The sequence below is a fragment of the Sebastes fasciatus genome, chromosome 16 (assembly GCF_043250625.1).
Source record: "Sebastes fasciatus isolate fSebFas1 chromosome 16, fSebFas1.pri, whole genome shotgun sequence".
Classification (NCBI taxonomy): domain Eukaryota; kingdom Metazoa; phylum Chordata; class Actinopteri; order Perciformes; family Sebastidae; genus Sebastes; species Sebastes fasciatus.
This window is the reverse complement of record NC_133810.1, coordinates 336,032-358,563: the sequence shown is the minus strand read 5'-3', so window position 1 is coordinate 358,563 and position 22,532 is coordinate 336,032. Positions and strand designations below refer to the sequence as shown.

Sequence of the window (22,532 nt, the reverse complement as noted above, 5' to 3'; positions counted from 1 at the left end):
AACGTTCGCCGCCGCCGCTGTGAAGGTGAGGCGAGTGGAAACGCTGCCTCTGACTGATGCTGTGTTCACACTACGAGCGACAAAGCGACAGGCTACGAGTCACTTTCAACGGAAGCAAACCGACGCTAGTCGATGCGTGGCGGCGTGACGCGCAACAAGTCAAGCCGTTAGCCGTTAGCCAGTTCCCACGCCGTTAATGACTACGTCAACGGTAGTAGCGATGTAGCTGGCCACGCTGGCCGTTTTGTTGCTCGTAGTGTGAACATACGAATAACACCTGCCTGAAACTGAGGACCTCTGTGAAGACAGGGGGAGGTAACCACAGAGATAAGCCCCGCCCACTGCCCCCTGAACACTGACAGGTAACTGAGAAGCTCTCCGAACAGGAAGTGCAGACACGTGAACATCGTCCATCTGTTTGCGTTAGTCTCTGACAGACACACATCCGTCTGAAGAGGGGGGAGGACAAGCTCCTCCCACTTCCTGTTGGGGGCGGGGCCTGTGTGGAGGGGCGGGGCCTGTGTGGAGGGGGCGGGGCAGGAGGGGAGGTGTCGGCAGCCGTAGCCGATGCTACGTCTCGAACTGCGTGAGCAGCGCCCGGACTTCAGGCGTCAGTTGTTTGACTGCGTTGGCGGCCTCGGCGATGGCGCGGCGGTACGGACCCTTCCTCTTCCTGTCAAAGCGGGACTGGAAGCTCTCCAGGAAGGGCGACAGCTGGGTGAGCGGCAGGAAGGAGGTGGTGGGGGAGCCGAACCAGGAGACCCGCGCCTCCTGCCGCACCGCCAGCCCCGTGTCGCTGCGCCGTGACACCGTGATGCCGAGCACGCGCGCCGGCCACCAGGGGAAGCCGTAGATCTTGGCCCAGACGATGTCGCCGACGCACACCGACCGGCCGTCGGGGAGCGCACACTTGGACACCAACTTAGAGAAGACGGAGGAAGACGACGAAGACGAGGAGGAGGAGGAGGACGTGGAAGACTTACGACGCCTCTTCAATTCACCTCCCTCCTCTTCCTCCTCCTCGCCGCCGGCGTGCGTCTCCTCGCCATGGGCTCTGGGGCTCTGGGTGGCGGGAGAGGAAGAGGAGGGACACTGAGGCCCTAACAGGGAGGAGGGAGGCGGAGCGGGGACGGGGACGGGGACGGGGACGGAGGGAGGGTCTCCTGGAGGAGGGAGGTCAAAGGTCTCTGTGGAGCTGCACTCTGAGTGGGAGGAGTCCAGGGAGGAGGAGGTGGAGGAGCAGGTAGGAGGAGGCTCCGCCCCCTGCTCTCCCTGCTCCACCCCCTCCTCCCCAGGGGGGCACACCTCCTGCGTCTCCACGGCAACACTGGCTGCACAGGAGGAGGGCGTCGGAGGAGGAGCTGCGGTCGAGGGAAGGGACGGGACCGGAGGCGGTTCTGGGTCTGATGTGGGGGCGGGACTTAAAGCAGGTTTGAGAGGCGACGAGCGTACGCTCTGTTTGGGCGGGGAGGAGGTGGACGAGGAGGTGGACGAGGAGGAAGAGGAGGAGGAGGAACAGGAGAGCACCTGGCCGTCGTCGGTACGATACCTTTGGGGTTTGAGGCGCATTCTGGGTGGAAGTGGCGTGAGGGAGCTCGAGCTGACGGCGGCGCCGCCGAGGTGTTGCAGGCGGCGAGTGAAGTGCACCTTCTGGTTGTGGTTCTGCAGGGCGGCTGCTCGGGTCACAGCCTTGGTGCCGTCCTGGTTCTGGGTCTGACCCTGGTTCTGATTCTGGTTCTGGTCTTTGGGCCGGCGATGCGGCGGCAGCGGCGGCGACGGCGACGGCGGCTGTGAACTCCTCGCTAGCTTCTTGAGAACCTGCGGTGCTTTGGAGCAGTCGACAGCCGGACCTTTGGCCAGTACCTTCTTAGGGTTCAGCTTCAGACACATGCGGCTGGACACGGACGACGGCGAGGACGAAGATGAAGCCACGCCCCTCAGGACACGGCGAGAGGAAGGCGATGGTGAAGATGACACACGTATCCCTGATGATGAGCGTCTGTCTGCAGCAGTACGTCCTCCCTTGTCGTCACTTCTCAGCCGTTTGACCTCAGAGGAGATCGGTCCCTCGGCCGCTCGCCGCCGCCGCGACACCTCCTCGCCCCTCAGATCCACCGGGCACCGCCGCGCCTCCCTGTGCCCACCTGATGCCACCACACCTTTGCACTTGTCGCAGAGCACCTGGCGGGGGCGGAGCTTGATGGCGTTCATGATGGAGGTCGGCTCCTCGCAGCGGTAGCGCCGCTTTGGCCGTTTGATCTTGCGTGGCAGCGGCTGAGGTAAGGCCTGGTTGTAGGTGTCCCTGATGAACAGAGGAGGGGGATACAGCGCCCCCTCCTGGAACAGCGGCGGTGGTTTGGCGGTCCAGGGGTGAGGATGGGGAGGGGGCGCGGACACAGGACTCGCGGTGATCTCTTCCTGTTTGGCGGACGGGTCAACGTCGGTAGCCGGCGGTGACGGTGCCATCTGAGGTCGACTCCGGTCGTCCCGTCTGGGAAACACCGTGATTGGAATACCGTACGGTCCGAACCTAAACACACAGACAGGATGAGAACCTTAAAGACTCAAATACTTTATGATGATTCTGCATCTTGGAGTACCTGAGGTCTGATCTTAAAACTCAAACTCTCGTCTGCACCTCAAACTCTCGTCTGCGACTCAAACTCTCGTCTGCGACTCAAACTCTCGTCTGCGACTCAAACTCTCGTCTGCGACTCAAACTCTCGTCTGCACCTCAAACTCTCGTCTGCAGCTCAAACTCTCGTCTGCACCTCAAACTCTCGTCTGCACCTCAAACTCTCGTCTGCGACTCAAACTCTCGTCTGCGACTCAAACTCTCGTCTGCGACTCAAACTCTCGTCTGCGACTCAAACTCTCGTCTGCGACTCAAACTCTCGTCTGCGCCTCAAACTCTCGTCTGCACCTCAAACTCTCGTCTGCAGCTCAAACTCTCGTCTGCACCTCAAACTCTCGTCTGCGACTCAAACTCTCGTCTGCGACTCAAACTCTCGTCTGCGACTCAAACTCTCGTCTGCGACTCAAACTCTCGTCTGCGACTCAAACTCTCGTCTGCGACTCAAACTCTCGTCTGCGACTCAAACTCTCGTCTGCTCCTCTCAGGAAGTGTTAAGTGTTAAAGTTGACTTAATAAAAAATACTAATTAATTTAATCTGATGAATTAAATTGATCGATAAATAGATTTTTAGGGTGATGACTAAGGAGGTCGGAGCCCACCTAAATAAAACAAATGAATAAATAAATGACTAGATTAATAAATAAATATTTTAACAGTGACAAGAATAACATATATATATTAATTAATATCATATATATTAATTAATATTCATTAATACCATATATATTATTAATATTATATATATTATTAATATTATATATATTATTAATATCATATATATTCATTAATATTATATATATTATTAATACCATATATATTATTAATATCATATATATTAATTAATATTCATTAATACCATATATATTATTAATATTATATATATTATTAATATTATATATATTATTAATATCATATATATTCATTAATATTATATATATTATTAATACCATATATATTATTAATATCATATATATTAATTAATATTCATTAATACCATATATATTATTAATATTATATATATTATTAATATTATATATATTATTAATATCATATATATTCATTAATATTATATATATTATTAATATCATATATATTATTAATATTATATATATTATTAATATTATATATATTAATTAATTGATAAAAAGTGACATTAATTGATATTTTTTTTATTTAATTACCTTTATATTAATTCACTTATTAATTTACTCTTCTGTTTAATTTACACTTTTATTTATTTATGTATTCACTTTTGCATTTTTTTCACCCATTATCTCTTTATTCTTTATTCATGTCTTCATACTGTGTTATTCACGTGTTCATGCAGTGTCTCAGTCTCAGTGTCTCTGTGTCTCAGTGTCTCAGTGTCTCAGTCTCAGTGTCTCAGTGTCTCAGTGTCTCAGTCTCAGTGTCTCAGTGTCTCAGTCTCAGTGTCTCAGTCTCAGTGTCTCTGTGTCTCAGTGTCTCAGTGTCTCAGTCTCAGTGTCTCAGTGTCTCAGTGTCTCAGTCTCAGTGTCTCAGTGTCTCAGTCTCAGTGTCTCAGTGTCTCAGTGTCTCAGTCTCAGTGTCTCAGTGTCTCAGTCTCAGTGTCTCAGTGTCTCAGTCTCAGTGTCTCAGTGTCTCAGTGTCTCAGTCTCAGTGTCTCAGTGTCTCAGTCTCAGTGTCTCAGTGTCTCAGTCTCAGTGTCTCAGTGTCTCAGTGTCTCAGTCTCAGTGTCTCCTCAGTGTCTCCTCAGTGTCTCAGTGTCTCCTCGTCTCTGTGTCTCTGTGTCTCTGTGTCTCAGTGTCTCTGTGTCTCTGTGTCTCAGTGTCTCTGTGTCTCTGTGTCTCTGTGTCTCTGTGTCTGTGTCTCAGTGTCTCTGTGTCTCTGTGTCTCAGTGTCTCAGTGTCTCTGTGTCTCTGTGTCTCTGTGTCTGTGTCTCAGTGTCTCTGTGTCTCAGTGTCTCTGTGTCTCAGTGTCTCTGTGTCTCTGTGTCTCAGTGTCTCAGTGTCTCTGTGTCTCTGTGTCTCAGTCTCAGTGTCTCCTCAGTGTCTCAGTGTCTCCGTGTCTCCGTGTCTCCGTGTCTCCGTGTCTCCGTGTCTCCGTGTCTCCGTGTCTCCGTGTCTCCGTGTCTCCGTGTCTCAGTGTCTCTGTGTCTCTGTGTCTCTGTGTCTCTGTGTCTCTGTGTCTCAGTGTCTCTGTGTCTCTGTGTCTGTGTCTCAGTGTCTCTGTGTCTCTGTGTCTCTGTGTCTCTGTGTCTCAGTGTCTCTGTGTCTCAGTGTCTCAGTCTCAGTGTCTCCTCAGTGTCTCAGTGTCTCCTCAGTGTCTCCTCAGTGTCTCAGTGTCTCCTCGTCTCCGTGTCTCCGTGTCTCCGTGTCTCAGTGTCTCAGTGTCTCTGTGTCTCTGTGTCTCTGTGTCTCTGTGTCTCTGTGTCTCAGTGTCTCAGTGTCTCTGTCTCAGTGTCTCTGTGTCTCAGTGTCTCAGTCTCAGTGTCTCCTCAGTGTCTCAGTGTCTCCTCAGTGTCTCAGTGTCTCCTCGTCTCCGTGTCTCCGTGTCTCCGTGTCTCAGTGTCTCTGTGTCTCTGTGTCTCTGTGTCTCAGTGTCTCTGTGTCTCAGTGTCTCAGTCTCAGTGTCTCCTCAGTGTCTCAGTGTCTCCTCAGTGTCTCCTCAGTGTCTCAGTGTCTCCTCGTCTCCGTGTCTCCGTGTCTCCGTGTCTCCGTGTCTCAGTGTCTCAGTGTCTCTGTGTCTCTGTGTCTCTGTGTCTCTGTGTCTCAGTGTCTCTGTGTCTCTGTGTCTCTGTGTCTCTGTGTCTCTGTGTCTCAGTGTCTCAGTGTCTCTGTGTCTCTGTGTCTCTGTGTCTCTGTGTCTCAGCAGCTCTTCCTCTGCTGAGATATAAACTAATAGATTACTTTACTTTATTGGACACGTGGATCAATAAGTTGATATTTGATTGATTCATGAGGAGAGATCCTGATTACAAGCAGAAACATGAAGTTATTGATCAACTGATCAGAATGAACCAACGGAGCTTTATTACAATATCAACTTATTGATTCATGAGTCCTTATTAGACATGAATCAATAAGTGGAGACATTGATCTATAAGTTGATATATTGATCAGTTCGTAGATGTATTGATCAGTTAGTATTGATCAGGTAGTATTGATCAGGTAGATGTATTGATCAGGTAGATGTATTGATCAGGTAGATGTATTGATCAGGTAGATGTATTGATCAGGTAGTATTGATCAGGTAGATGTATTGATCAGGTAGTATTGATCAGGTAGTATTGATCAGGTGGATGTATTGATCAGGTAGATGTATTGATCAGGTAGTATTGATCAGGTAGTATTGATCAGGTAGATGTATTGATCAGGTAGTATTGATCAGGTAGTATTGATCAGGTAGATGTATTGATCAGGTAGTATTGATCAGTTAGTATTGATCAGGTAGATGTATTGATCAGGTAGTATTGATCAGGTAGTATTGATCAGGTAGATGTATTGATCAGGTAGTATTGATCAGGTAGTATTGATCAGTTAGTATTGATCAGGTAGATGTATTGATCAGGTAGTATTGATCAGGTAGTATTGATCAGGTAGATGTATTGATCAGGTAGTATTGATCAGGTAGTATTGATCAGGTAGTATTGATCAGGTGGATGTATTGATCAGGTAGATGTATTGATCAGGTAGTATTGATCAGGTAGTATTGATCAGGTAGATGTATTGATCAGGTAGTATTGATCAGGTAGTATTGATCAGGTGGATGTATTGATCAGGTAGATGTATTGATCAGGTAGTATTGATCAGGTAGATGTATTGATCAGGTAGATGTATTGATCAGGTAGTATTGATCAGGTAGATGTATTGATCAGGTAGTATTGATCAGGTAGATGTATTGATCAGGTAGTATTGATCAGGTAGTATTGATCAGGTAGATGTATTGATCAGGTAGATGTATTGATCAGGTAGATGTATTGATCAGGTAGTATTGATCAGGTAGATGTATTGATCAGGTAGATGTATTGATCAGGTAGAGTACCTTTTGGAGACGTCCATCAGAACACCTGAGAACATCTTCTCACCCAACCGGAAGGACACCACCAACGCGTCATCGATGACGTGGTCCAGAGAGACCCGGACCTCGGAGCCGGGACTCAGAACCTGAACCGGTTCCGGTCCAGGAGGGGGACCGGGTCCAGAGGAGTCCTCCTGCTTCAGGGGTTCTGTCAGCAGCCGTCTCTTCTGGGCCCGGCCGGGACCGGGACCGGAGGAGTCCTCGGTACCAGCTGAGGTCCTGAACCCGGGCTCTGTCTCCGGGTCCAGGAGGTCCTCCGCGGGACCGGGACCAGGTCTCAGCTCCGGGTAGTCTCTGTCTCTGTCCGTCGGTTCTGCTGGTTCCGCCAGAGAGAGCCCGGTCCCGGTCCCGGTCCCGGTCCCGGTCCCGGGCGGAGGAGCCGGGTAGGAGTGCAGGAAGACGGCGGAGGACTGCGGGTCCAGCAGGGAGGAGCGGTACCGGTCCCCCAGCCGGTCCCCCAGCAGGTCCACCGGGGACTGACTGAGCAGCAGCCCGGTACCGGTACCGGGCTGGTCAGAGAGGTTCTGGAGCTCCCCGTCCTCCCCTCCTCCTCCAGACCCGGCCCCGGATCCTCCAGCGGACCCGGCCCCGGATCCTCCACCGGCTCTCTCCCGGTCCTCCCGGTCCTCCCGGTGGACCCGCTCGACCCCCCGCGGGCCGTTCATGTCCTGTGTGTCTGCAGGCAGCTCCGGTCCGGCCGGGCCGGGCTGTGCGGGGCCCGGTTCCGGTCCTTCAGGGTTCTGGGTTCTTGTTGTTGTTGGACCAGCAGCTCGGGGCTCTGCAGCCACGGCCGCCATTTTACCCCGCTGTGAGCCGAGCGGGGGGGGCGGTCCGGGACGAGCCGGGCCAGAGAGCCGACACCAGAGACTCAGAGACTCAGAGAGCCGGTACCAGAGAGCCGACACCAGAGAGCCGGTACCAGAGACTCAGAGACTCAGAGAGCCGGTACCAGAGACTCAGAGACTCAGAGAGCCGGTACCAGAGACTCAGAGACTCAGAGAGCCGGTACCAGAGACTCAGAGACTCAGAGAGCCGGTCCAGAGACTCAGAGACTCAGAGAGCCGGTACCAGAGACTCAGAGACTCAGAGACTCAGAGAGCCGGTACCAGAGACTCAGAGAGCCGACTCCAGAGACTCAGAGACTCAGAGAGCCGGCCAAGGTCTCTCCATGAATCAATGCTGATCCTAGTGTTGGCTTTTCCCGCCTCAGCCTCCCGACCGCGGCCGGAGGGAACGGGGGAGACGATAACGTTTCTCTCTGCGGAGCCCCGTCACTTCACAAGACACGGGAAACCTCTGTTGGTCTGGAGGAGCTGCAGCAGTTATTTCTGCACAAACGTCCACTGAACATTCACTAGATATTCTCAGAGCTAAACTAACTCTTCTGCAGTGTGGAGTGAGCAGCATGCACGTGAGAGGTGGAGAGAGAGAGAGAGAGAAGGAGCACGGTGTGAGAGTGAAGGCAGGCAGAGGAGCAGAGGAGCGGTCTGAACAGCGTAGCCACATGAGAGACCATGAGACACACCGACCCGGTACATTTATACGTGGAAGAAGTTACAAACAGTCCCTTTACTTAAGTCGAAGCAGAATGATAGGACGGTCTTCTCCGCGCTACGGGCACTACATGCACGTGACTGAATGTTGTGTTAATGACGTCCGTACGACCAATCAGGTGATGACAGACGAGGCTCAAACCATTAAGCAGGGAGGGGTGGGGGTGACGGTCTACAGGTTCAGAGCAGGAGGGAGAGGAGGGGAGTGCGGTGCAGCGAATAGCAGACAAGATGAGTGACAGTCGGAAACGAAGCAGCATGTAAAGTTAAGGTATTCTGGAAATTATAAGGTTTAGTATAATTATATTAAATAATTTATGTGATATATGTGCACACATACTAATCAAAGGTCAAAACAGCTAAAGCTAAATCTGGCTGAATTATAAAAGGCAGAGGTGGTAAAATGAAGAACCGTTTGGGAGTCGAAAGAGCCGCTTCTTCTTGGTGAGCTGAGCCAAATGATCTGATCACTAAAAAGAGCCTGAACTCCCATCACTACTGCCGAGTGGCGCCAAGCCCCGCCCCCCACTACACTGGCAGCTGCGCAGGCGCACTGCGGTTGGCTGGAGGGCCTGTCACTCAAAGGAAACGTAGCAGAGCGTCGTCTCTGATTGGATGATTGTGTTCAGAGTCTGAGACGTCAGGTCGACGTCAGGGGGCGTGGTCATCTTCACCAGGAACAAACACACCTACAGCTAAACATCAATCAATCAATCAATCAATCAATCAATCAATGACTGATCAATCAATCAATCAATGACTGCAGATTGTATGAAACTGTCTGAAACGTTTCCTTATTGTATTGTTTTATTGTTATTTGAGGTATGTTCATTTTAATACTTCTTTATTCTATCCTTTTTATTCCACTGACGGGAGCTGAGAGAAACTATATTATGTTTCCTTCTGTCAATGCAAATACTCAGGGAAATCACAATAACGTGAATCTTAAATCTTGAATCTGATCAATCAATCAGCAGCTGATCAACCAATCAGCAGCTGATCAATCAATCAGCAGCTGATCAGTGCAACTACCTTTGTTTACATGTTATTTATTACTCTACTCTACCTGTTCCCTCTGTTTACATCACATCTATTGTTATATGTTATACCTCTAGTGTAACACTTGTGTTTATATTGATTACATCTACTCTACCTGTTTAATCTGCTTTATAACTGTGTGTGTTTAATCTGTTCTATGTTTCACCTGTTCTGTGTTTAATCTGTTCTATGTTTCACCTGTTCTATGTTTAATCTGTTCTATGTTTTATCTGTTCTATGTTTAATCTGTTCTGTTTAATCTGTTGTTTAATCTGTTCTATGTTTAATCTGTTCTATGTTTAATCTGTTCTATGTTTTATCTGTTCTATGTTTAATCTGTTCTATGTTTTATCTGTTCTATGTTTAATCTGTTCTATGTTTCACCTGTTCTATGTTTAATCTGTTCTATGTTTAATCTGTTCTGTTTTATCTGTTCTATGTTTAATCTGTTCTATGTTTAATCTGTTCTATGTTTAATCTGTTCTATGTTTCACCTGTTCTATGTTTAATCTGTTCTATGTTTAATCTGTTCTATGTTTAATCTGTTCTATGTTTAATCTGTTCTGTTTAATCTGTTCTATGTTTAATCTGTTCTATGTTTAATCTGTTCTATGTTTAATCTGTTCTGTTTAATCTGTTCTATGTTTAATCTGTTCTATGTTTAATCTGTTCTGTTTAATCTGTTCTATGTTTAATCTGTTCTATGTTTAATCTGTTCTATGTTTAATCTGTTCTGTTTAATCTGTTCTATGTTTAATCTGTTCTATGTTTCACCTGTTCTATGTTTAATCTGTTCTATGTTTCACCTGTTCTATGTTTAATCTGTTCTATGTTTAATCTGTTCTGTTTAATCTGTTCTATGTTTAATCTGTTCTATGTTTAATCTGTTCTATGTTTAATCTGTTCTGTTTAATCTGTTCTATGTTTAATCTGTTCTATGTTTCACCTGTTCTATGTTTAATCTGTTCTATGTTTCACCTGTTCTATGTTTAATCTGTTCTATGTTTAATCTGTTCTGTTTAATCTGTTCTATGTTTAATCTGTTCTATGTTTAATCTGTTCTATGTTTAATCTGTTCTGTTTAATCTGTTCTATGTTTAATCTGTTCTATGTTTCACCTGTTCTATGTTTAATCTGTTCTATGTTTAATCTGTTCTGTTTAATCTGTTCTATGTTTAATCTGTTCTATGTTTAATCTGTTCTATGTTTAATCTGTTCTGTTTAATCTGTTCTATGTTTAATCTGTTCTATGTTTAATCTGTTCTATGTTTAATCTGTTCTATGTTTAATCTGTTCTGTTTAATCTGTTCTATGTTTAATCTGTTCTATGTTTAATCTGTTCTATGTTTAATCTGTTCTGTTTAATCTGTTCTATGTTTAATATGTTCTATGTTTAATCTGTTCTATGTTTAATCTGTTCTATGTTTAATCTGTTCTGTTTAATCTGTTCTATGTTTAATCTGTTCTATGTTTAATCTGTTCTATGTTTAATCTGTTCTGTTTAATCTGTTCTATGTTTAATCTGTTCTATGTTTAATCTGTTCTATGTTTAATCTGTTCTATGTTTAATCTGTTCTGTTTTAATCTGTTCTATGTTTAATCTGTTCTATGTTTAATCTGTTCTATGTTTAATCTGTTCTGTTTAATCTGTTCTATGTTTAATCTGTTCTATGTTTAATCTGTTCTGTTTAATCTGTTCTATGTTTAATCTGTTCTATGTTTAATCTGTTCTATGTTTCACCTGTTCTATGTTTAATCTGTTCTATGTTTCACCTGTTCTATGTTTAATCTGTTCTATGTTTAATCTGTTCTATGTTTAATCTGTTCTATGTTTTATCTGTTCTATGTTTAATCTGTTCTATGTTTAATCTGTTCTATGTTTCACCTGTTCTATGTTTAATCTGTTCTATGTTTCACCTGTTCTATGTTTAATCTGTTCTATGTTTAATCTGTTCTATGTTTAATCTGTTCTATGTTTTATCTGTTCTATGTTTAATCTGTTCTATGTTTAATCTGTTCTATGTTTAATCTGTTCTGTTTTATCTGTTCTATGTTTAATCTGTTCTATGTTTAACCTGTTCTATGTTTAATCTGTTCTATGTTTAATCTGTTCTATGTTTAATCTGTTAGATGTTTAATCTGTTCTGTTTAATCTGTTCTATGTTTAATCTGTTCTGTTTAATCTGTTCTATGTTTAATCTGTTCTATGTTTAATCTGTTCTGTTTAATCTGTTCTATGTTTAATCTGTTCTATGTTTAATCTGTTCTATGTTTAATCTGTTCTGTTTAATCTGTTCTATGTTTAATCTGTTCTATGTTTCACCTGTTCTATGTTTAATCTGTTCTATGTTTCACCTGTTCTATGTTTAATCTGTTCTATGTTTAATCTGTTCTGTTTAATCTGTTCTATGTTTAATCTGTTCTATGTTTAATCTGTTCTATGTTTAATCTGTTCTATGTTTAATCTGTTCTGTTTAATCTGTTCTATGTTTAATCTGTTCTATGTTTCACCTGTTCTATGTTTAATCTGTTCTATGTTTCACCTGTTCTATGTTTAATCTGTTCTATGTTTAATCTGTTCTGTTTAATCTGTTCTATGTTTAATCTGTTCTATGTTTAATCTGTTCTATGTTTAATCTGTTCTGTTTAATCTGTTCTATGTTTAATCTGTTCTATGTTTCACCTGTTCTATGTTTAATCTGTTCTATGTTTAATCTGTTCTGTTTAATCTGTTCTATGTTTAATCTGTTCTATGTTTAATCTGTTCTATGTTTAATCTGTTCTGTTTAATCTGTTCTATGTTTAATCTGTTCTATGTTTAATCTGTTCTATGTTTAATCTGTTCTATGTTTAATCTGTTCTGTTTAATCTGTTCTATGTTTAATCTGTTCTATGTTTAATCTGTTCTATGTTTAATCTGTTCTGTTTAATCTGTTCTATGTTTAATCTGTTCTATGTTTAATCTGTTCTATGTTTAATCTGTTCTATGTTTAATCTGTTCTGTTTAATCTGTTCTATGTTTAATCTGTTCTATGTTTAATCTGTTCTGTTTAATCTGTTCTATGTTTAATCTGTTCTATGTTTAATCTGTTCTGTTTTAATCTGTTCTATGTTTAATCTGTTCTATGTTTAATCTGTTCTATGTTTAATCTGTTCTGTTTAATCTGTTCTATGTTTAATCTGTTCTATGTTTAATCTGTTCTGTTTAATCTGTTCTATGTTTAATCTGTTCTATGTTTAATCTGTTCTATGTTTCACCTGTTCTATGTTTAATCTGTTCTATGTTTCACCTGTTCTATGTTTAATCTGTTCTATGTTTAATCTGTTCTATGTTTAATCTGTTCTATGTTTTATCTGTTCTATGTTTAATCTGTTCTATGTTTAATCTGTTCTATGTTTCACCTGTTCTATGTTTAATCTGTTCTATGTTTCACCTGTTCTATGTTTAATCTGTTCTATGTTTAATCTGTTCTATGTTTAATCTGTTCTATGTTTTATCTGTTCTATGTTTAATCTGTTCTATGTTTAATCTGTTCTATGTTTAATCTGTTCTGTTTTATCTGTTCTATGTTTAATCTGTTCTATGTTTAACCTGTTCTATGTTTAATCTGTTCTATGTTTAATCTGTTCTATGTTTAATCTGTTAGATGTTTAATCTGTTCTGTTTAATCTGTTCTATGTTTAATCTGTTCTATGTTTTATCTGTTCTATGTTTAATCTGTTCTGTTTTATCTGTTCTATGTTTAATCTGTTCTATGTTTAACCTGTTCTATGTTTAATCTGTTCTATGTTTTATCTGTTCTATGTTTAATCTGTTCTATGTTTAATCTGTTCTATGTTTAATCTGTTAGATGTTTAATCTGTTCTGTTTAATCTGTTCTATGTTTTATCTGTTCTATGTTTAATCTGTTCTATGTTTAATCTGTTCTATGTTTAATCTGTTCTATGTTTAATTTGTTCTATGTTTAATCTGTTCTGTTTTATCTGTTCTATGTTTAATCTGTTCTATGTTTTATCTGTTCTGTTTAATCTGTTCTATGTTTAATCTGTTCTATGTTTAATCTGTTCTATGTTTAATCTGTTCTATGTTTAATTTGTTCTATGTTTAATCTGTTCTGTTTAATCTGTTCTGTTTTATCTGTTCTATGTTTAATCTGTTCTATGTTTTATCTGTTCTGTTTAATCTGTTCTATGTTTAATCTGTTCTATGTTTAATCTGTTCTGTTTAATCTGTTCTGTTTTATCTGTTCTATGTTTAATCTGTTCTATGTTTTATCTGTTCTATGTTTAATCTGTTCTATGTTTAACCTGTTCTATGTTTAATCTGTTCTATGTTTAATCTGTTGTTTAATCTGTTCTATGTTTAATCTGTTCTATGTTTAATCTGTTCTATGTTTTATCTGTTCTATGTTTAATCTGTTCTGTTTAATCTGTTCTGTTTAATCTGTTGTTTAATCTGTTCTATGTTTAATCTGTTCTATGTTTAATCTGTTCTATGTTTTATCTGTTCTATGTTTTATCTGTTCTATGTTTAATCTGTTCTATGTTTTATCTGTTCCATGTTTAATCTGTTCTATGTTTAATCTGTTCTATGTTTAATCTGCCTCGTTTAGTCTTTAGTAAAGTGTTTGTTGTAAAGCTCTGATCAGAAGTGGACTCTGTGAATCTCTTTCTATTTAATACAATGACAATAAAGCTTTCTATTCTATTCTATTCTATCAGTCATTGTCTGATCAACCTGATCAGCTGCTGATCAATACAACTATCTCTGATCTGGGTTCACAGCAGATCACTTCAAACAGTCAACCTCCTTCTGATCACAAACCAATAACTGATCAATAACTCTCAAATAAGAGCTGAACCACTGGCGCTGTGAAGTTTAAACATAAACACTGAACTATGATTCAAAACCAACGATGAATTAATCCACTGACACATATTGTTGTGATAGTTAATAATCAATAACCGGACCTGTGACCTTCAGAATAAGAGCACTGATTTATATCCTGATCACTGAATTAAAATGCAGATCAATAATCAATCAGTGTCATAACAGAGTGACCATCAGCCAGCCAGAGCACAGTATCAATCACACATACATACATATATACATATATATATATAATTTATATATGTATATATTTATACATATATATATATACATATATATATATATAATTTATATATGTATATATTTATACATATATATATATACATACATATATATATAATTTATATATATATGTATATATTTATATATATATATTTATACACATATATAAATTATATATATATATGTATATAAATTATATATATATATATATGTATGTATATATATACATACATATATATATATATATAATAAACAAAGACGATAACAATAATCTGATATGAATCACAGTTTTATTAGCGTGTTACACTGTTATTGATTATTGATTTATCATTATTAATGACATTATAACACTATTATATCACTCAGGTCTAATCAATAATCTATAAGCAAACATCTGTCTGTTTATTTTCACTCATTCTAAATAAATTTAAATCTTTTTATCTCAGTAAAATTAATTTTCTGGAACAGAACTCTTTTACACTGAAACTTTATTTTGTCATTAATGACTCCAGCCGTCTGATTGGTCGATGTTCAGTCCAGCCGTCTGATTGGTCGATGTTCAGTCCAGCCGTCTGATTGGTCGATGTTCAGTCCAGCCGTCTGATTGGTCGATGTTCAGTCCAGCCGTCTGATTGGTCGATGTTGAGTCCAGCCGTCTGATTGGTCGATGTTGAGTCCAGCCGTCTGATTGGTCGATGTTCAGTCCAGCCGTCTGATTGGTCGATGTTGAGTCCAGCCGTCTGATTGGTCGATGTTCAGTCCAGCCGTCTGATTGGTCGATGTTGAGTCCAGCCGTCTGATTGGTCGATGTTCAGTCCAGCCGTCTGATTGGTCGATGTTGAGTCCAGCCGTCTGATTGGTCGATGTTCAGTCCAGCCGTCTCATTGGTCGATGTTGAGTCCAGCCGTCTGATTGGTCGATGTTCAGTCCAGCCGTCTGATTGGTCGATGTTCAGTCCAGCCGTCTGATTGGTCGATGTTGAGTCCAGCCGTCTGATTGGTCGATGTTCAGTCCAGCCGTCTCATTGGTCGATGTTGAGTCCAGCCGTCTGATTGGTCGATGTTCAGTCCAGCCGTCTGATTGGTCGATGTTCAGTCCAGCCGTCTGATTGGTCGATGTTGAGTCCAGCCGTCTGATTGGTCGATGTTCAGTCCAGCCGTCTGATTGGTCGATGTTCAGTCCAGCCGTCTGATTGGTCGATGTTGAGTCCAGCCGTCTGATTGGTCGATGTTCAGTCCAGCCGTCTGATTGGTCGATGTTCAGTCCAGCCGTCTGATTGGTCGATGTTCAGTCCAGCCGTCTGATTGGTCGATGTTCAGTCCAGCCGTCTGATTGGTCGATGTTCAGTCCAGCCGTCTGATTGGTCGATGTTCAGTCCAGCCGTCTGATTGGTCGATGTTCAGTCCAGCCGTCTGATTGGTCAGAGGGCGTTGAGTCCGATCCCTTCTTCTTCCTTCAGCTCTTTTAAAGCCACGCCTTCAGTTGAGACCCCGCCCTCTTTTAAAGACACGTCCTCTTCCGGTTTGGGGGCGGGGCGTAATTCAGACCTTCACACAACAACAGACCGTTTTCAGTTATTGATGTTTATTTATTGATTGATTACGTATTGACTAACGTCCGGGCCACACCGTCTGCGTGAACAGCGGCAGAAAGAAAACATGCAACCGCCACGCAGCCAAGCCGCGCCGCTCAACGCCGGCTGCGTGGCGGTATCGCCGCTCTAACCCGTTAAGTTGGGCGCCAAAATAAAAAGGAAGCGGTTGTGCGACGCTCACGTAGGCAGTGTGGCCCGGGCGTAGGCAGTGTGGCCCGGGCGTAGGCAGTGTGGCCCGGGCGTAGGCCCAGCAGTATCGCTAGCTCAACACTGAAGCTAATGCCGCTAATGAAGCTAACTGTTAGCTGTTAGCTCACCATTTCTCCTCCACGTCTTCGATGGTGTCGGGCAGCTCCACGTTTAGCGTCTCCGGCAGGAAGCAGGCAAAGCCGGAAGCCAACACTGCCGCCCCCCCGTACACCACGCTGGGCAGAGCAGGGAGCACCTGGGAAATGTAGTCCATCAGTACTGTTAGCATTAGCATTAGCAACAACAAAGCTTCAATCAGCTGAGTTTGTTTGATGTCATTATTCTTGAGATTGACGGATTATGTGAATGAACGAGTATAAAAAGAGGAATCATTATTATTGATTAACGAGGTTTGGATCAGTGATGTCACCTCGTCCAGGATGAGGACGGCGGGGGCCGCCATGCTGCCGACTCTCGCCATGGTGGACACGAAGCCCATCCCCGTCTGCCTGACAACACAACAGATGATGGGAGTTAATACCTGGAGGTCCCAGTGAAGACGTGCTGGACGGCAGCGTGTCTCACCTGATGACGGTTGGGTAGAGCTCTCCGGTGTACAGGTACACGGTGGTGAAGGAGGCCGAGGTGAAACCTTTACCGAGACACGCCACCACCGTCCTGGCGGTCTGCATGTCTGCGTATTATTAATTACATATTAATAAATGGTAAACTGAAAGGTAATCGTGTGTATTAACATGTATTAGTGTGTACTAATATGTATCAGTGTGTACTAATGTGTATTAGTGTGTACTATTGTGTATTAGTGTGTACTATTGTGTATTAGTGTGTATTAATGTGTATCAGTGTGTACTAATGTTACCTGTGGGGATGAAGATGTTGGCGAAGATGACGAGGGCCGACAGGAAGAGACAGGTGGCCTGACTGACCCTCCTCCCCAGGTAGGACAGCATACCCAGAGCCAAGAGTTTGGCGGGAAAATCAACGGCTCCAAAGATGATCTGCATCTGGTAGATACTCACCTGGGACAACCAACAGCCAATAGGAGGACAGGAGGGGGTTAAACCAGGTAGAACAAAACCTAAGCATGAGACAGGTAGACAGGTAGACAGGTAAACAGGTAGACAGGTAAACAGGTAAACAGGTAGACAGGTAGATAGGTAAGCAGGTAAACAGGTAGACAGGTGAGCAGGTATACAGGTAAACAAGTAGACAGGTAGACAGGTAAACAAGTGAACTGGTAGACAGGTAAACAAGTAGACAGGTAGACAGGTAAACAAGTAGACAGGTAGACAGGTAAACAAGTAGACAGGTAGACAGGTAAACAGGTAGACAGGTAAACAAGTAGACAGGTAGACAGGTAAGCAGGTAGACAGATAAGCAGGTAGACAGGTAAACAAGTAGACAGGTAGACAGGTAAACAAGTAAGCAGGTAGACAGGTAGACAAGTAGACAGGTAGACAGGTAAACATGTAGGGTGGTAAATATGTAACTATTCTTACAGGCTGATATTTTCACGCCATATTACTAACATTTTAACAAATCGTAACCACGGTAACCATTCCTGTCTCTACCTCTGAGTCCACATAGTCTGAACCTGAGGTATCAGGTGAATCAGGTGAATCAGGTGAATCAGGTAAATCAGGAGTACAGGAAGCTGTGACTCACCCCGAACTTCTGCAGGTCCATCGCCAGACCATAATATGCAAAACTGGTGGAGAACCTGCAGAGGAAGACAGACTGCTGGTAGACAGGTAGACAGGTAGATATAGGTATGTAGCCTCTGGTAGAGGACAGGTGAGGACAGGTAGAGGACAGGTGAAGACAGGTAGAGGACAGGTGAAGACAGGTAGAGGACAGGCAGAGGACAGGTAGAGGACAGGTGAAGACAGGTAGAGGAAAGGTGAAGACGGGTAGAGGACAGGTGAAGACAGGTAGAGGACAGGTGAAGACAGGTAGAGGACAGGTAGAGGACACGTAGAAGACAGGTAGAGGACACGTAGAGGACAGGTGAAGACAGGTAGAGGAAAGGTGAAGACAGGTAGAGGACAGGTGAAGACAGGTAGAGGAAAGGTGAAGACAGGTAGAGGACAGGCGAAGACAGGTAGAGGACAGGCAGAGGACAGGTAGAGGACAGGTGAAGACAGGTGCAGACATGTAGAGGACAGGTGAAGACAGGTGAAGACAGGTAGAGGACAGGTGTATGTTCTGACCAGACGGCGACCAGACAGATGGAGATGCGTCTCATCCCTCTGGTCCTCAGCAGGTCGTAGGCCGTGAGCGTCGAACGACTCGCCTCGATCTCCTTGTTCATGTGAGAATGCAGAACCTGCAGGTCACATGGTACTGATCTCAGCTTCTGATTGGATATCATGTGACAGACAGACAGGTAGTCAGACAGACAGGTAGTCGGACAGACAGGTAGTCGGACAGACAGGTTACCTCCAGTGTTAGTTTGTTGCTTATCTCTGGTTTCCCGTTGATTCGAGCGACACGGTGAAGACTCTTCAACGCGTCTTCAGACCGCCGGTTCAGAACCAGCCAACGAGCCGACTCCGCGTACCACCTGACCAATCAGAGAGCAGAAAGATCAGAACCACCCGACCAATCACAGAGCAGAAAGATCAGAACCACCCGACCAATCACAGAGCAGAAAGATCAGAACCACCCGACCAATCACAGAGCAGAAAGATCAGAACCACCTGACCAATCACAGAGCAGAAAGATCAGAACCACCTGACCAATCAGAGAGCAGAAAGATCAGAACCACCTGACCAATCACAGAGCAGAAAGATCAGAACCACCCGACCAATCACAGAGCAGAAAGATCAGAACCACCCGACCAATCACAGAGCAGAAAGATCAGAACCACCTGACCAATCAGAGAGCAGAAAGATCAGAACCACCCGACGAATCACAGAGCAGAAAGATCAGAACCACCCGACCAATCAGAGAGCAGAAAGATCAGAACCACCTGACCAATCAGAGAGCAGAAAGATCAGAACCACCCGACGAATCACAGAGCAGAAAGATCAGAACCACCCGACCAATCAGAGCAGAAAGATCAGAACCACCTGACCAATCAGAGAGCAGAAAGATCAGAACCACCTGACCAATCAGAGAGCAGAAAGATCAGAACCACCCGACCAATCACAGAGCAGAAAGATCAGAACCACCCGACCAATCACAGAGCAGAAAGATCAGAACCACCCGACCAATCACAGAGCAGAAAGATCAGAACCACCTGACCAATCACAGAGCAGAAAGATCAGAACCACCCGACCAATCACAGAGCAGAAAGATCAGAACCACCTGACCAATCACAGAGCAGAAAGATCAGAACCACCTGACCAATCACAGAGCAGAAAGATCAGAACCACCTGACCAATCACAGAGCAGAAAGATCAGAACCACCTGACCAATCAGAGAGCAGAAAGATCAGAACCACCCGACCAATCAGAGAGCAGAAAGATCAGAACCACCCGACCAATCACAGAGCAGAAAGATCAGAACCACCCGACCAATCAGAGAGCAGAAAGATCAGAACCACCCGACCAATCACAGAGCAGATAGATCAGAACCACCTGACCAATCAGAGAGCAGATAGATACCTACCAGCTGTAGGAGAAGAAGAGGAACATGGGGGCGCAGACGACCACCTGCAGCTTCCTCCAGTCTCTCAGCCAATAGGCGAGCCCCGCCAGGACCATCTGACCAAAGGTGAAGAAGAAGGAGGTGAGGGTGCCCACTAACGTCCTCTCTCTGGTCGGGATCCACTCCACCTCTGGAGACAGACAGGTACAGAGACAGGTAGATAGACAGGTAGACAGACAGGTTGATCAACCTCTGAGGACACATCATCAGTTAGTTTCCACAGAGAATCAATAAACAGTTCATGACCAAAAGACAAACAGGTAGACAGACAGGTAGACAGGTACACAGATAGACAGACAGACAGACAGACAGACAGGTAGACAGGTTGACAGACAGACAGAGAGACAGGTAGACAGGTTGACAGACAGACAGACAGAGAGACAGGTAGACAGGTAGACAGGTAGACAGACAGACAGACAGACAGAGAGACAGGTACTCAGGTAGACAGGTAGACAGGTAGATAGGTAGACAGACAGACAGACAGACAGACAGGTAGACAGACAGGTAGACAGACAGAGTCAGACAGACAGGTAGACAGGTAGACAGACAGACAGTCAGACAGTCAGACAGACAGACAGACAGACAGGTAGACAGACAGACAGACAGACAGACAGGTAGACAGACAAACAGACAGACAGACAGACAGACAGGTAGACAGGTAGTCAGGTACTCAGTGAGACTCCGTTCAGGATGATGCCGGACACCGCCATCCCACTCAGAAACCTAAAGACGCAGTAGGCGGTGTATGAAGGAGAGAGGGCGGAGCTACAACCCAGAATGCCGAGCTGCAGGTACGACCAAATAAGGACAGACCGCCTCCCGAACCTGAGAGAGAGAGAGACAGGTACACAGAGAAAGAGTCTGCTTACACACCTACGACAGGTGCACAGGTACAGAGACCAGACAGACACTGCTGGTTCAAACCTCCACAGGTTCACAGCTTTAATGCTTCTATGTTGTATTATAACATGTTTACAGTTTGAACAGGTGAGGTTCACCTGTCTGACAGGCCGCCGTAGATGATGGCTCCTGCTAAGACTCCGCCCATATAGATGGTCTGAATCATCTGTTTCAGATGACGCAGAGAACACACCAGGTCCCACTGAGAAAACACAGATTCAGAGTGTTACTACAACCTCCTAAAGTATCACTAAACCTCCTAAAGAATCACTAAACCTCCTAAAGAATCACTAAACCTCCTAAAGAATCACTAAACCTCCTAAAGTATCACTAGAACCTCCTAAAATACCACTAAAACCTCCTAAAGTATCACTAAACCTCCTAAAGAATCACTAAACCTCCTAAAATACCACTACAACATCCTAAAGTATCACTACAACCTCCTAAAGTATCACTAGAACCTCCTAAAATACCACTAAAACCTCCTAAAGTATCACTAAACCTCCTAAAGTATCACTACAACCCCCTAAAGTATCACTAAACCTCCTAAAGTATCACTAAACCTCCTAAAGAATCACTAAACCTCCTAAAGAATCACTAAACCTCCTAAAGTATCACTACAACCTCCTAAAGTATCACTAAACCTCCTAAAGTATCACTAAACCTCCTAAAGTATCACTACAACCTCCTAAAGGATCACTAAACTAAACCTCCTAAAGAATCACTAAACCTCCTAAAGTATCACTAAACCTCCTAAAGTATTACTACAACCTCCTAAAGAATCACTAAACCTCCTAAAGTATCACTAAACCTCCTAAAGAATCACTAAACCTCCTAAAGTATCACTAAACCTCCTAAAGTATCACTAAACCTCCTAAAGTATCACTACAACCTCCTAAAGAATCACTAAACCTCCTAAAATACCACTACAACATCCTAAAGTATCACTAGAACCTCCTAAAATACCACTAAAACCTCCTAAAGTATCACTAAACCTCCTAAAGTATCACTACAACCCCCTAAAGTATCACTAAACCTCCTAAAGTATCACTACAACCCCCTAAAGTATCACTACAACCCCCTAAAGTATCACTAAACCTCCTAAAGTATCACTAAACCTCCTAAAGAATCACTAAACCTCCTAAAGTATCACTAAACCTCCTAAAGTATCACTAAACCTCCTAAAGAATCACTAAACCTCCTAAAGAATCACTAAACCTCCTAAAGTATCACTAGAACCTCCTAAAATACCACTAAAACCTCCTAAAGTATCACTAAACCTCCTAAAGTATCACTACAACCCCCTAAAGTATCACTAAACCTCCTAAAGTATCACTACAACCTCCTAAAGAATCACTAAACCTCCTAAAGTATCACTAAACCTCCTAAAGAATCACTAAACCTCCTAAAGTACCACTAAACCTCCTAAAGAATCACTAAACCTCCTAAAGAATCACTAAACCTCCTAAAGAATCACTAAACCTCCTAAAGTATCACTAAACCTCCTAAAGTATCACTAAACCACCTAAAGTATCACTAAACCTCCTAAAGTATCACTACAACCTCCTAAAGAATCACTAAACCTCCTAAAGTATCACTAAACCTCCTAAAGTATCACTACAACCTCCTAAAGAATCACTAAACCTCCTAAAATACCACTACAACATCCTAAAGTATCACTAGAACCTCCTAAAATACCACTAAAACCTCCTAAAGTATCACTAAACCTCCTAAAGTATCACTACAACCCCCTAAAGTATCACTAAACCTCCTAAAGT

At 43.5% G+C, this 22,532-nt stretch overlaps 2 protein-coding genes and 2 long non-coding RNA genes across 14 annotated transcripts in view; 2 read left to right on the top strand and 2 right to left on the bottom strand.

The window, feature by feature from the left end:
- Positions 1–508: 508 nt before the first annotated feature.
- pwwp2a (PWWP domain containing 2A) lies at positions 509–7,541 on the bottom strand. The gene is made up of 2 exons (XM_074609950.1): positions 6,660–7,541; positions 509–2,530 (listed from the first exon to the last, which is right to left on the bottom strand). The coding sequence occupies exons 1-2, from the start codon at positions 7,490–7,492 to the stop codon at positions 571–573; spliced, it is 2,793 nt and encodes a 930-aa protein (XP_074466051.1). The 5' UTR covers positions 7,493–7,541; the 3' UTR covers positions 509–570.
- A 7,131-nt stretch (positions 7,542–14,672) lies between these two features.
- oatx (organic anion transporter X) overlaps positions 14,673–22,532 on the bottom strand; it is a 31,039-nt gene continuing 23,179 nt past the window's right edge. The window contains exons 6-17 of one of the 11 annotated variants that reach the window (XR_012590470.1): positions 20,853–20,956; positions 20,525–20,679; positions 19,816–19,984; positions 18,643–18,766; positions 18,414–18,529; positions 17,869–17,923; positions 17,063–17,222; positions 16,768–16,876; positions 16,613–16,691; positions 16,311–16,438; positions 15,613–15,946; positions 14,673–14,943 (exon numbers count right to left, since the gene is read on the bottom strand). Coding sequence is in view for 1 of the 11 variants with exons in the window: in XM_074612255.1 (XP_074468356.1) it covers positions 15,820–15,946; positions 16,311–16,438; positions 16,613–16,691; positions 16,768–16,876; positions 17,063–17,222; positions 17,869–17,923; positions 18,414–18,529; positions 18,643–18,766; positions 19,816–19,984; positions 20,525–20,679; positions 20,853–20,956 (1,326 nt within the window). In the remaining 10 variants the exon portion in view is untranslated. Of the gene's footprint in view, positions 15,112–15,303; positions 15,448–15,612; positions 15,947–16,310; positions 16,439–16,612; positions 16,692–16,767; positions 16,877–17,062; positions 17,223–17,868; positions 17,924–18,413; positions 18,530–18,642; positions 18,767–19,815; positions 19,985–20,524; positions 20,680–20,852; positions 20,957–22,532 lie in introns of those variants that run through there. The other 10 variants (XR_012590471.1, XR_012590468.1, XR_012590474.1 and 7 more) reach the window with 10 other exon arrangements.
- On the top strand, positions 17,935–18,380 carry LOC141753507 (uncharacterized). The gene is made up of 3 exons (XR_012590478.1): positions 17,935–18,103; positions 18,146–18,252; positions 18,295–18,380. It is a non-coding gene; the product is annotated as an uncharacterized LOC141753507 (long non-coding RNA).
- LOC141753508 (uncharacterized) lies at positions 20,019–20,492 on the top strand. Its single transcript, XR_012590479.1, has 3 exons — positions 20,019–20,134; positions 20,179–20,318; positions 20,359–20,492. It is a non-coding gene; the product is annotated as an uncharacterized LOC141753508 (long non-coding RNA).